The 12,168-nt window shown below is 32.4% G+C and overlaps 2 protein-coding genes across 2 annotated transcripts; both read left to right on the top strand.

Annotated features, from left to right (window-relative positions):
• The first annotated feature begins 5,406 nt into the window (after nucleotides 1-5,406).
• Nucleotides 5,407-7,098, top strand: LOC128177383 (medium-wave-sensitive opsin 1-like). Its single transcript, XM_052844076.1, has 2 exons — nucleotides 5,407-6,020; nucleotides 6,150-7,098. Exons 1-2 carry the CDS (start codon nucleotides 5,446-5,448, stop codon nucleotides 6,604-6,606), a joined length of 1,032 nt encoding a protein of 343 aa, XP_052700036.1. The 5' UTR covers nucleotides 5,407-5,445; the 3' UTR covers nucleotides 6,607-7,098.
• A 1,764-nt stretch (nucleotides 7,099-8,862) lies between these two features.
• On the top strand, nucleotides 8,863-11,803 carry LOC128177114 (uncharacterized). Its single transcript, XM_052843673.1, has 2 exons — nucleotides 8,863-9,500; nucleotides 10,433-11,803. Exons 1-2 carry the CDS (start codon nucleotides 8,935-8,937, stop codon nucleotides 10,875-10,877), a joined length of 1,011 nt encoding a protein of 336 aa, XP_052699633.1. The 5' UTR covers nucleotides 8,863-8,934; the 3' UTR covers nucleotides 10,878-11,803.
• Nucleotides 11,804-12,168: the final 365 nt, after the last annotated feature.

Raw genomic sequence — 12,168 nt, 5'->3', positions numbered from 1 at the left:
TTTTTTAATAGGAATTTTTGTTAATTATTAATTAGCGAAGTTTGATTGAGAAAAAAATAAAAATAAATTGGTAATCTTCAAGTACCAATGATGTTAAAAATATATAAAACAAAAGAAAGTACCCTTCCGATTTCTCGGTATCAAAGCCCAAAAATTCGAGTTTATTATTTTAATATATAAGTATAGATGTCATTACCGAGTATGGATTGCTGTTATAGTTTGTTTTGGTTGCTTTTGTTGTTAAAATAGGATTTGGGGTTGTTTTTTTTTAAATGATGTACTGTTTGACATCAAAACATTATAAGAGATATTGACAAAATATTTAATGTACTTTTTTTCTGATTTTAGAAAATACGTCAAAAAAAAAAACTCTATTAAAACGATACACCATAGAAATACATATGTTTGTCATATAATCGCTTCGTAATTTTAAATATGCTGATTTAAAAAGTATTGGAACGCATGTAGATGGTTATGTTAGCAAAATATATCCGATATTGGTATGTTTCATCCCAAAAAAATTTGACAATTTGATGCTTTATTAGAATTAATTTATCAATTTATTTAATCATTTTTATAGATAAGATCATTCTTTCATATCTATGATGTTTTACGTCGTTTGATTGATTATTTTTTCATTGATTTTTTTTTTCATGTAGTGCGTGTTCTAATTATTTATGTACATGTAAAAATGGACTAGCTGGTTCTTACATTGAAAATATTATTTTAAGAGTCGTATTTATTTTAACAATGATAATTAAACTTTTTGAACTTTATAAAGAAAAATATCATCCAACTGAATATTTTGTTTGGTTCTGTCATTAAAATGTCAGTCTTTCAATCAGTAAAAAAAGAATTGACTACATACTAGTATGCTTGAGGACATGTTCCCCAATCATCACTGCAACTCTAGACCCATGGTGTACTTGACTCTTTACTTCATGAATATTTCTTAAATCAAATTCATGTAAACAACATATAATGATTTATTTTAGAAATATGAAAATTAATAGAAAATAGACACTTTTCAAAACACCACTCGTGTATAAAAAGAAGAAAAGTCTTCAATGTATACAGTGGAAGGGATATGATTTTTCGTTATTTTTTCCGTAAAAATTGGAATCGTAATGTTTTCAACTCTTAAGAAATAACTATCATGGAAAAAGTCAGAAAACTCGGAGGGGCAAAAATGTCTTGTTTTGATTTCTTTTATAATAGATATCGTATATAGCCCGTGTGATACAGCTGAGAAGACTTCATATTTCAGTTGTCGGGATTAATTATGCAATGTGATTTTTTTTTCTATATTAGTAGAATCCTACACTTGTGCCAACTTATTTCTTTACTTTCAATGTTTGCAACATCCTTTTTGTGTCAAAATATTACCTTAGAAAACATGTAAATAAGGCTAATAAAATTGAAATCAGTAAACATTTTGCTACTAAAGTTAACTTCCTCTTATGTTTCAAGTTTGTTTAAACGCTATCCAGGGGAACAATAATTGGGTCATATAAAGGAATGTATTTCCTTATAGGAAAATTGTATCTATAGAGGTTAAATTTAAAAAAAACCCATCGTTATGTGAAGTAACAATAGGGTTCAACAAAATTGCTTTTACCTATGACCTCGTATTCTAAAGATGTTTTTAAACCACCATTTGATGTTAATAAACTGAAGAGATTAGTCTGCTTTGCATATTTCTGTAAAACAGGAATGTTATGAATAAAACTTGAAATAGTATCTAATTCGAGAGTTCAGGATAAAACTCTGAAGGTTTCCTAAATGTAGCAGACAGTCGACGTGTCTCTAAAACGTTCTAATTATTACAGGGCCTTGTTGTTATAAATCTTCCAGGGGTCAATCTTTGAACAGTTAGAATCTTCCCTTAACCATGACGTTTCTATATTATCATAAATTGTACCAATGTAGTATTTTGTAAAAAAGAATATTTTAATGATTTATCAGTTGAAGTTTGAATTCCCCCTCAAGAGGACTTATTGGTTTATTGGTGTGTAAAACCTGATTATACATCAGGGTGCTAATACTACAGACTATACTACGATTTTAACGATTTTAATTTCTAAATATTAAATATTAAATGATATTCTATACATTTTTTATGAGGAATTTCATACGACTCCTGTCTTTTACTAATTAACAATTTTTAACTGTCAGTGAGTCAAAATTATAAATTGTTAATTATTAAAAGACACTCCTCTGAACGCTCGATTTTGGAGGGGTCATACTATACATGTACATATATATAAGAGATTGCATGAACAAAATGGCATTTGTTATACAGAAGGTCTTTAAAAAATTCTTACGGCTTTGATTTTTATAAGAATTATCTCTCTTTTTAAGAGAGCTTAGAAGGCATTTATTTAAACAAACATGAAAGATGTTTACCTATAGAAAAAATTTCCACTTATTACACAGAATATGGTAATGTGAAAATCTATTGTCGTTAACGATGATGACAACTACATGTTATAAATTTACATCGTTTATGGAGAGTGTGTACAAAAAATGTATATAACATGGTCTAAATTTGGCTTACGGTTCGGCCATTGTTACTGACAGTCTACCGAAAACGTTAACGTCCATAAACGTTACCAAACCCGACAAATTTCTTCAGACAGTCACAAACCTAATAAAATATTATTGTTTTTTTTCTTTTATAAGTTCTTTTACCTCTGCATAGTTTCAAGGGTTTTTTTCAGAGCATGTTTATTTTGTAAAACTCAGGAAATAAACTAAAACTAATCGAGCGTACAGAAGAGAAGAGACTTCTAACTTCACCTCACACAATTTTCATTTCTCAAGGACCCCATATAAATATCCGTATTAGCTTTCTACGTGCCTCCAGAACCGATTACACTTTGCAACAAACCAACAACTAATGAGAATTTTGACTATGCATTTGAGTCATTTTTTGTTGTAATTATTAGCAATTGTGACAAGGAAATGAACAACGGCTATCCCCGTCTCTGTACAAGATCACAAAAGAGTGTAAATGTGATATTTTTGTCCTTCAATTTTTTTTTGGGGGGGGGGGGGGGGGGGTTCTCCAGTTTTCTCCGTTTATACTCACTCCGTGCATTCAAAGTGAACACGAAAAGTATTAAAACACACGGAACAGTTACGATTCGCGGCCTGACACTGTCCGTCCGAACAAACCACTCAAGCTTTTAACTTTCACTATTGACCCTGTGGTTTTATAGGGCTGCCGGGTAAAGTGATTGCTACCTTTCCCTTGGATTCATCAGGAAAACACGACTTTTACATTATAAACTTTTCCGCTTTCTTTAAGGTGTCTTTGATGAAATTAGCATGGCCAATAAAGCTTACGATCGATTTCTAATTCTTGATTTTAACAAAAGAATAATACGCATATCAAAGATTCAAAGTGTAAGTTTATGTTTGTAAACAGGAAACAAAGAAGATATTATATAAACTGTATGTACTTCTTGACCTTTTGTCTATGGGATTTACCCTATGGATGGTTTTACCAATATAAATTCAGATTTATTGAAATATCAGTTATAAATGTGTGCAACAAATAACAGAGAGCTAAAGAAGATAAAAGTTTCCCAAAAGGTTTGAGTAGGACTTGAAACAAGGAAGAGGAAAATGTACTGATACAGTAGTTATATACGTGATCATATACAGTTTAAGTGCGTTTTGAGACACTCCTAATGGTGAAACACGAAGCATTTTATAACTTTTATGAAATAAACAATATCAAAGCACTTCCTCTCTATAGGGCGGCTATTGAAATCAATTTTTGTTCAGAATTTTTTAAATCTTTTTTTCTATCACATTAAAAAAAATCAAAACAAGTCAATATTTTTCTCACCAGTTGAATACTGGTCATCATTTAAGATCCTTTTATTTAATTTCGATTTCCTTCTCACAACCGAAACAAAATTTTATATTCAATATCCATGATCAGTAAATTGCTAGTTAAAGTTGAGAACAATTATTTTGGCCAGAACTTCCCTTAAAATATCACTCTACGTTAGATTTGGAAAATATTATTACATAATCCTGTTATTTATTTCATAACCTTGACGTTTGTTGTTATTACGTGAAAAGAATAAAACACGAGCGAGAAAAGGAATGCACCAGTGATACAGGAAATAGAAACTCCTTGATTTAAAGAGGGCCGATTGAGATTTACTTTAAATGACTTTTTTCATCAGGCGCAATTACACATACAGTACGTGTTAGCATTAAAGAAATAATCAACTTCTATTCAAAGACAAGGTCAATGCTACAAGTTGTTCATTCTACCTTCATTGCGCAATTGTCACGCAAAAATTTATTTAATGGGTTTAATCAAAAGTACATATATTGTTCTCACAATGTACATATGTACATGTATCTCAAAAATGTTGAACACTTAATGGTTTTTAGACAAATATTAGAACTTTGAGAATTACGTTAGTTCCTTTTAGAATGTACTTTACTTTAAGATACATGTATGTGTTCCAATCAGCAGATTAGAACTTTACAAAAAATCTTTTGTACCTGACACCATTCGGAAATGGAATTCTCTCAAATTAGAAGTTAGGGAAGCAACGTCTCTCAACATATTCAAGAAAAACATTACTGAAAGTATTCCTCAACCTCCAAAATATTTTTCATTTGGGAAACGCACTATTAATATTTTACATACCAAGTTGAGACACAACTGTATTTTGAATTATGATCTGTATAGAAGAAACATTATTGAATCACCCAATTGTATTTGTGGTCAAAAGGAGGATATTTATCACTTTTTCTTTGTATGCAAGAATTATGTAAATGCAAGAAACAATCTTTTTGAATTACTTTTTAATAGGCTTGATGAAACAATTTTAATTAACTCACATTTGCTTCTTTGGGGTAGTGACAATTTGTCTTACAATACAAACTGCTTTATTTTTTCAGCAGTTCAAAAGTTCATTAATGAGTCTGGAAGATTTAATAATTAAATTCCTTTTTGCTTTTGCTTTCTATACTGTACATTAACGTTATCTACTATATATTTGCAATTACTTTGTAAATGTATGTCCATGAATTTAATTATTATAAAGTCAATAACTATAAGTAACATGTAATATTACATGTACTATGACAATTGTATATAGTGTATGTATTATCATTAGGAGAGGAACTTGTAAGTTGTAAGAACTTGTTTCCGATCCTTTTGTGTTACTTACACAATAAAATATGTTCAAATCAAATCAAATAATTTGTATGGATTTGTGTGAAAATGTCTCAATCCAAAAATAATATTTTTTTTATATCTACAATAATATCTTAATTTCCGTGTATCTATAATTTTACAACCCTAAGGTAAAATAAGGTTAAATCACGTTTAAAATCTAAAAATAAAACTAGATCAAGCAAGGAAGTATCTGTTTGAGTGATAATTTTCTTCCTCGACGTCAACTGATCAAGATGGAATTGGACATCGCTAATACAAGCCAAACTTCTACCAGCAATTTTACCCCCAGTTCTACCCTCGGTCCCCCCGATCTGAGGGACGGGTACGATCTACCAGTGTACGGTCTGGACACGGGGCGATTCTACTCCCTGCATGTTCCAGCCTTAACATGCATCTTCCTGAGTCTGATCTCGGCTATTCTGACAATAACGCTGAGTTTCAGAAAAATTCCGAGACGTGCTTTCTTTGACTGGACCAAAAGCGAAAGATTCATTGTGTACATGGCGATTTGTGATGGCGCTTTTAACGTTGCGCATAGTATGGATCATCTTCACATTGCCACAACAAAAAGTCACGTTTACCCAGCCTCGCTTTGCCAGTTCTACGGAGTCATGCTGCTGGAATTTATCATGGCTCAAACCTTCATGGTTAACATCGTTGCAGTGAACGCTTTTACACTGATGATTTTCAATAAACAGTTGAAATTCGGAAAACGAGATTGGCGTTTACTTGTGTGGATCTTCGGATTTCCTTTCCTTTTATCCATGATTGCGCTAGCAGCCAAGCAGTTTGGTCCAAATGGTTCATTGTAAGTTTTGATCATTTAACACGATTTATATATGTAGCTTTTGATTTCGTCTGAAAATGATAATACAGTATCAAGCGATTACATGAATTATTCCTGTTTATTGTTGACAATTTTTTGCATAATTTTCAGTTGTTTCTTCGACGGTGTAAATGGTGAATTGGCCCAATTTTTACTAACCACACTTCCCCTGTCTGTCATTCTGATTGTAAATGCAACACTGTACGTGATTACTTGGGCAAAACTCCGATCCATTGAAAAACACTTGAAATTGTCTCTCGGAAAACAGTCATCTGGTTCGAAAATGAAGCACGCGGCAGTCCGCGCCATGTCGTTGTTTGTTCTGGCGTTCATCTTTCAGTGGTGGGCCATGGCTCTGTTCGGAATCTGGGTGTTCGCAAACCCAGGTAGCGTGCCTCCCGCCATTCACCATACTGTGACCACATTCTCAAACGTGGGCGGAATTGTCAACCTCGGAGTGTATCTCCTGATCAGAAAGAGAGTGCAATACCAAGGTTCTGCATCGTCTGATCAAAGTCATAGCACCAAGAGATCTGGGATGAAAGAGACGAGCCATACTGACTTGTAGCATGTTTAGGGGTCATTTTGTTTGATTCTCTAGTTTTAAATTAAAATTGATGTATATTTTACGCCTATGTATTCATACATTAGTATGAAATGTAAATCTACATTTAACAGACAAAGTGTATTAATTTAGTTCTGTGGAGCTTAAAACCTTTGCTTAAAAGCAATATGAGTTTGAAAAAATCATTACTTTTTGTCAAAGGAAAGATTTTTCTTCTAAGGAATATATAGCAAATCAATTTCTGTATAGGATGACAATAATTCAATTATGCTCCAATTAAGGCTTCTTAACAGCCTTTTCACACAAAGATATGGCTAAAAATTATCTAAAAACCATGATATTTTTTTCATTTTAGTAGAAAATAACATTTCCGTAAAAAAAAATTTCAACATGAAAATTGCAGCTCATATTGCTATAATAACAATCTTTCTTGAATTTCACTGAATTAAAACTGGATTGGTTTTCCTATCATGCAACAATAAAGTGAGAATTCTATGTCGTCTTTTAAATACCGGGTATTTAGGTCCTACAGCTATTGTAAATACAAATCATTCTTTCTTGCCAAACCACAACAGGAACTAGAGGAATTAGGTGAACTTTAAGTAACTTAAGGTATTTCTCCAGCCGGCAATCACGTTTTGAGAGAAAAAAAACCCATCAAATATATAATTATATGTACATATGTATTAATCACCATCGGTGATGTTTGTGTTTTCTGTTTGTGCAGGATACTAGTGCATTGTAAGGTACATTGGCATTTTTAATTACTTTAATTATAATTATGGATAAAGTATTATCAATGCTTTCAGTAACGAATATCTCTTAATTCAACAGATACGAGTAACATGTCTTTACAATGTATATACCAAGTATGTACATGATCTCATAATTTTTCATTCAAATGGAGGTTGTTTATTCATTCAAATTCATCAGATATGCCAAATTTAAGAAGTCGCATTCACGATATTCATTGTCATGATGTATAGGGAAAAAATATGTCACTCCCTATATAATAGCGAAATTGGTATTGACAAACCTGTTTACCTTGTGAACTTTAGCTTTCACCTTTCCTTTATTTTAATGCGATGCTTTTAGATTACATATATCTCTTATTTCCTGTTTGATAATTTATGAATCTGCCTTATTTACTTTTTGTATTGAGATCATTTAAAGTAAATTTGTTTATCAATTTTGAATTGGAGTATTTTTGTTTCTTAAGTAGAATAAATCGATATGTAATGAAATATTTGCATACTTATGTATAACGCAAATGCTAAGTGATCTTATCTCATCATAAGATACATTTAGTTTAGAAAGTTTTCACACCTCGCGATCATCTTCCATGCCCAAAATGTACTTGAGTGTCATGTTTTAAACTTTTTAATTTACTGGGTTGACAGCATGACAATGTAAACTTTGTATTTACATCCACCCATTAAATTCGAACTTTACAACATAACATTAATTTTAAAATATGCACTTTAACTCAAAATTACAAGAAACATATTAAAGCAAATGTTCAGTGTAATACATGTGCCTAGTTTCTTATTAGTTATACTTCAGGTAAAATCAATCAGATAATATATGTACTAGTAATTGATTGGACTGCAGGTACCCTTTGATTACACAGCAATGCCAGAGGTAAAATAAAGGATACCGAATTCTATATCCAGTGAACAAGTTTCAACATTGGCGATAGTTATAGTGTATTTATTCCGATTTGATGAAAATTGGATAAAACAAAGAGTTGTCAAGAGATTTTGTTAGCATGCTTCTGGTTAAAAACAAACGGTTTGGCACAGCATGTATGCATTAAAAGGGTCCATGTTAATTTAAAGTGTTTACTTATTCTTTTGATGTTTGTATTATCTCTTTCTGACCAAAATATATTGTAGTCAAATAACATAAAAGAACGACATAAGTTGTAACAAATTAGAAGTACATGTATCTTACTATAACAAAGATATTTATGAACAATACGCGTCGATCGAACCGAGATCAAGATAAAAAAAAAATTAAATCTACATCTTTGGGTCATACGGACGATCATTTTCTCATAAAAATGAAAATGTATTGCTGATAATACAAAAGACATTCCTTTGAGTGAAAAGCAATACTTAAAAAAAGTTTGTTTGCGAAGGTTGGTATTTGATAACTTAAATTTGTAGAAGGACAACATCTGTATTTAGATAAGATTTCAAAAAAGGTGACCTATATCCATATGGGGGGTAACAGAGTTATTCACTTCCGGAATTAACTGCGAGAAAAGTTCATATTGAATGCTAGGATGCTCATCGTTTGTATTTGTACTAAAATTCGCGATACCTGTTAATGATAGTTTCTTGGGTATGCATATTTAAACTGTTAGTAATGGGTAACGAAACTGCTACTGCGCCAGAGATAAAAGACGGATACGATCTGCCTGTGTACGGACTCCATCAAGGGCACTTTTACTCCCTCCACATTCCCGCTCTCATATGCATTTTTCTAAGTTTTGCTTCAGCCATCTTGACCATAGTGCTCAGTTTCCGGCAAAAGTCATTCAAGACTTTTTTCTCGTGGTCCAAGAGCGAGCGATTGGTGGTGTATCTAGCAGTATGTGACGCAGCCTTCAATATGGCACACAGCATGGACCATCTCCACATTCTGATTACAAAAGACCATGTGTATCCTAAAGAACTGTGTCAGTTCTATGGTTTTATGTTAGCTGTTTTCATCTCGGCCCAGAATCTGATGGTGAACGTCATTGCTGTGAATGCTTTTGTACTTATTTTTATCGGCAGACAGATCAAGTTCGGATTGAAGGACTATCGTCTGTTGTTATGGACTTTCGGGGCACCATTTGTGTGCGCAACAATAGCCGCACTGGCTGGACAACTGGGGCCAAACGGATCATTGTAAGTATTAACTGTGATTGCCTTAAAATGCAAGTCACGGAACAATTTTCATAATGTTTTTTATTGCAGGATTGACATTATATGCACTGCAATAAAAGAATCAAATAAAGTCGTTTTCCGTTTTGAAACACCCGTTTGTCTTGATTAAATTGAAAATAGAATTAAAGGGGCATAGTCAGGATTTTGGTCAACGATTATTTTTCCGAATTTAATGTTTACAATGCTTCAGTAAGGCATTTTTAATAGTCAATCAAAATTTGAGTGTCATTCGCTGAGGTACATGTATGGGCCAGCTACAGAGCTTACAATTCTTTCCATTGTAAACAAAGCTTTTGTTTACATTTTGCATGTTAAAGTGAAACTTCAAGTTTAAGACCTAAAATGAATATGTTTGACGTTAGGACATGTTCATTTATGCTGAAAATGAATAAGACTATGAAAAAATCAGCTTGAAAAAAAAAAATTCCGGTATATTGAACCTTTGTAAACAAAAAGAGGACACAAGCCTTGTTTACATATAAAGAATTGGGAGCTCTGTATCTTGCTTTTAATTCTACGACTGACTCTCAAACATTTCATCATTAAAAATGCATCCCTAAAGCATTGTAAATAATAAAAAGAGAAAAATTGAATTTGACCAAAATAGTGACCACGCCCCTTTAAAGACATTTTAGACACATACTGTATATTTATATGTTTTCTTTGCTGTAAATGGGAAAATCTACGGAAGAAATATATTTGTAGTTACAAAATCTAGTAGCAAAATTGGGATTTTAAGAAATGTTCCAATCCTGCAATATTGTATCGGATTTAAAAGGGAGAAACATATTTATATACATTGACTAAATATAAGTGTTTAGTTATTGGTCTACATGATGTGTAAAAAAAAAATAGTCTTCAATTTTTTGACTTAATTATTTTTTCCTTTTCAGTTGCTATTTTGACGGAGTAAAAGGAACTATCTCGAATTTCCTCTTCACAACTGTACCTCTTACAATCATTCTCCTACTCAACTCCATTCTATATGGAGTTACCCTTAGAGAAATATACAAGAAAGAGAAAGATATAAAGAAAACATTAGGCAAGCAGGCATTAATCACCGAAATGAGACACGCGGCTGCGCGCGCAATGTCCGTCTTCGTTTTGGTGTTTTTGATTCAATGGTGGGCAATGGCGGTATACGGTCTATGGACTTTCATTGACCCGGCGGCAGTGCCGGCCACTATTTATCACCTGGTAACAACATTTTCGAACATTGGCGGACTTTTGAATTTCCTTGTGTATATCTACATCAAGCGGCGTTTACATACATTTAAACCCCCCACTGACATTTCTCGCCAAAATTGTAATGGACAAGAATCAGTGCCCGGTTCTTAATATTTGTATTAATGTACTATACCTGTATATGTATGAAATTTAATGTATCTGATATTTTTATTACGCAGTTTTGCAACAGTTTATATGTTGACGACGACTAGTATACATGTAGTTGATTTGACAATTCCTTATACATATAAACTAAAGTCATCAATGCGCCCATAACTTTCCATTTTACATATCAGTTATGTAGGACTTTAGCACGTTATGTACAATAATAAGAGTATTCCTTGAGATAGGACGAGTGAATATTCTCTGAAGAAAAAGAATCCACTTGAGGATTACCCTAGGTTTGCGTGACCCTGTGCCCGGATATGTCCAGGGGATTCCCCTAGTGTGTCCCTCGCTATCACAACAAAATCCATATTAGAAGGAGGATTCATGTTGCCAATTTTGAACGATTAAGAGGTCTGAGAGAAGCAAGTACTTCAGAGTGTGTGGATTTCGATAATGGATTTTTAATTTAAAAAAAAATAGTTACCTGTCTCTGAGAAAAAAATTTTTATGTGTAATTTTAACTTTTTAAGAAGATAAAACTGTCATTTGAAGCAGGATACATAAGAACAGGCGTTCCACTCTCCAGACTCGGATATAAGGACAGCCATCTTCGCGAGCCAAAAGCATGTATCAGAGGAATGGATCAGACACTCTTGTTTTATTACTCCTTTACGATTTTCAATATCAAAAGAAAAGTTAAGCATTAAACACGAATTTTGTGTACAAACACAAAACTATGTACATGTATAACATGATTAAAATTTTCCTTGCCAAATTCTTTAAGACATTTTTAGACCAATCACATATTATTCATTATTGAACAAGTTGTACATATATTTTTTGTTTATGTTTCTGGTTAGATCATCAGCCTTATTTATACTTATAGATTAAGACTTTTCGCCAATAAAATACAAAACGCCAGCACCGGAGTAACTGTTCATACCATTGTTATAATTTCACCACGTGTTATATCATGTCCGTAAGCTATGATTGCATTCTGTTTGAAAAATCATTATCGAAATTAAATTGAAAACCTACTTTCATTCTCATTAAACAAGCCCGAAATAGGAAAAATGAGAGTAAGGTGGTGGACACGCTTTGGCGGATCCAAGTCAGTGGGAGTTTACATCAAACAGTATATACTTGCGATGAAATAATAATGAATGATTATGTAAAGAGTGAATATATTTACCGGGAACTTATTTAGGGTATACGTAGAAAATAAGATTTGACAAATGTTGAATAAATAAAATGAGCCAATTCGTTTCTTGAATGCGCGATTTTAGTTTTGATG

Source organism: Crassostrea angulata, chromosome 3, assembly GCF_025612915.1.
Source record: "Crassostrea angulata isolate pt1a10 chromosome 3, ASM2561291v2, whole genome shotgun sequence".
In the NCBI taxonomy this organism is placed as follows: Eukaryota; Metazoa; Mollusca; class Bivalvia; order Ostreida; family Ostreidae; genus Magallana; species Magallana angulata.
This window is presented reverse-complemented; position numbering and strand designations above follow the sequence as displayed.

Excerpts from the sequence above, each read along its gene's own strand:
- LOC128177383 (XM_052844076.1), top strand. The coding sequence starts at position 5,446 with ATGGAATTGGACATCGCTAATACAAGCCAAACTTCTACCAGCAATTTT. Across the intron at positions 6,021-6,149 it reads TTTGGTCCAAATGGTTCATT|TTGTTTCTTCGACGGTGTAA; the intron begins GTAAGTTTTGAT and ends CATAATTTTCAG.
- LOC128177114 (XM_052843673.1), top strand. The coding sequence starts at position 8,935 with ATGATAGTTTCTTGGGTATGCATATTTAAACTGTTAGTAATGGGTAAC. Across the intron at positions 9,501-10,432 it reads CTGGGGCCAAACGGATCATT|TTGCTATTTTGACGGAGTAA; the intron begins GTAAGTATTAAC and ends TTTCCTTTTCAG.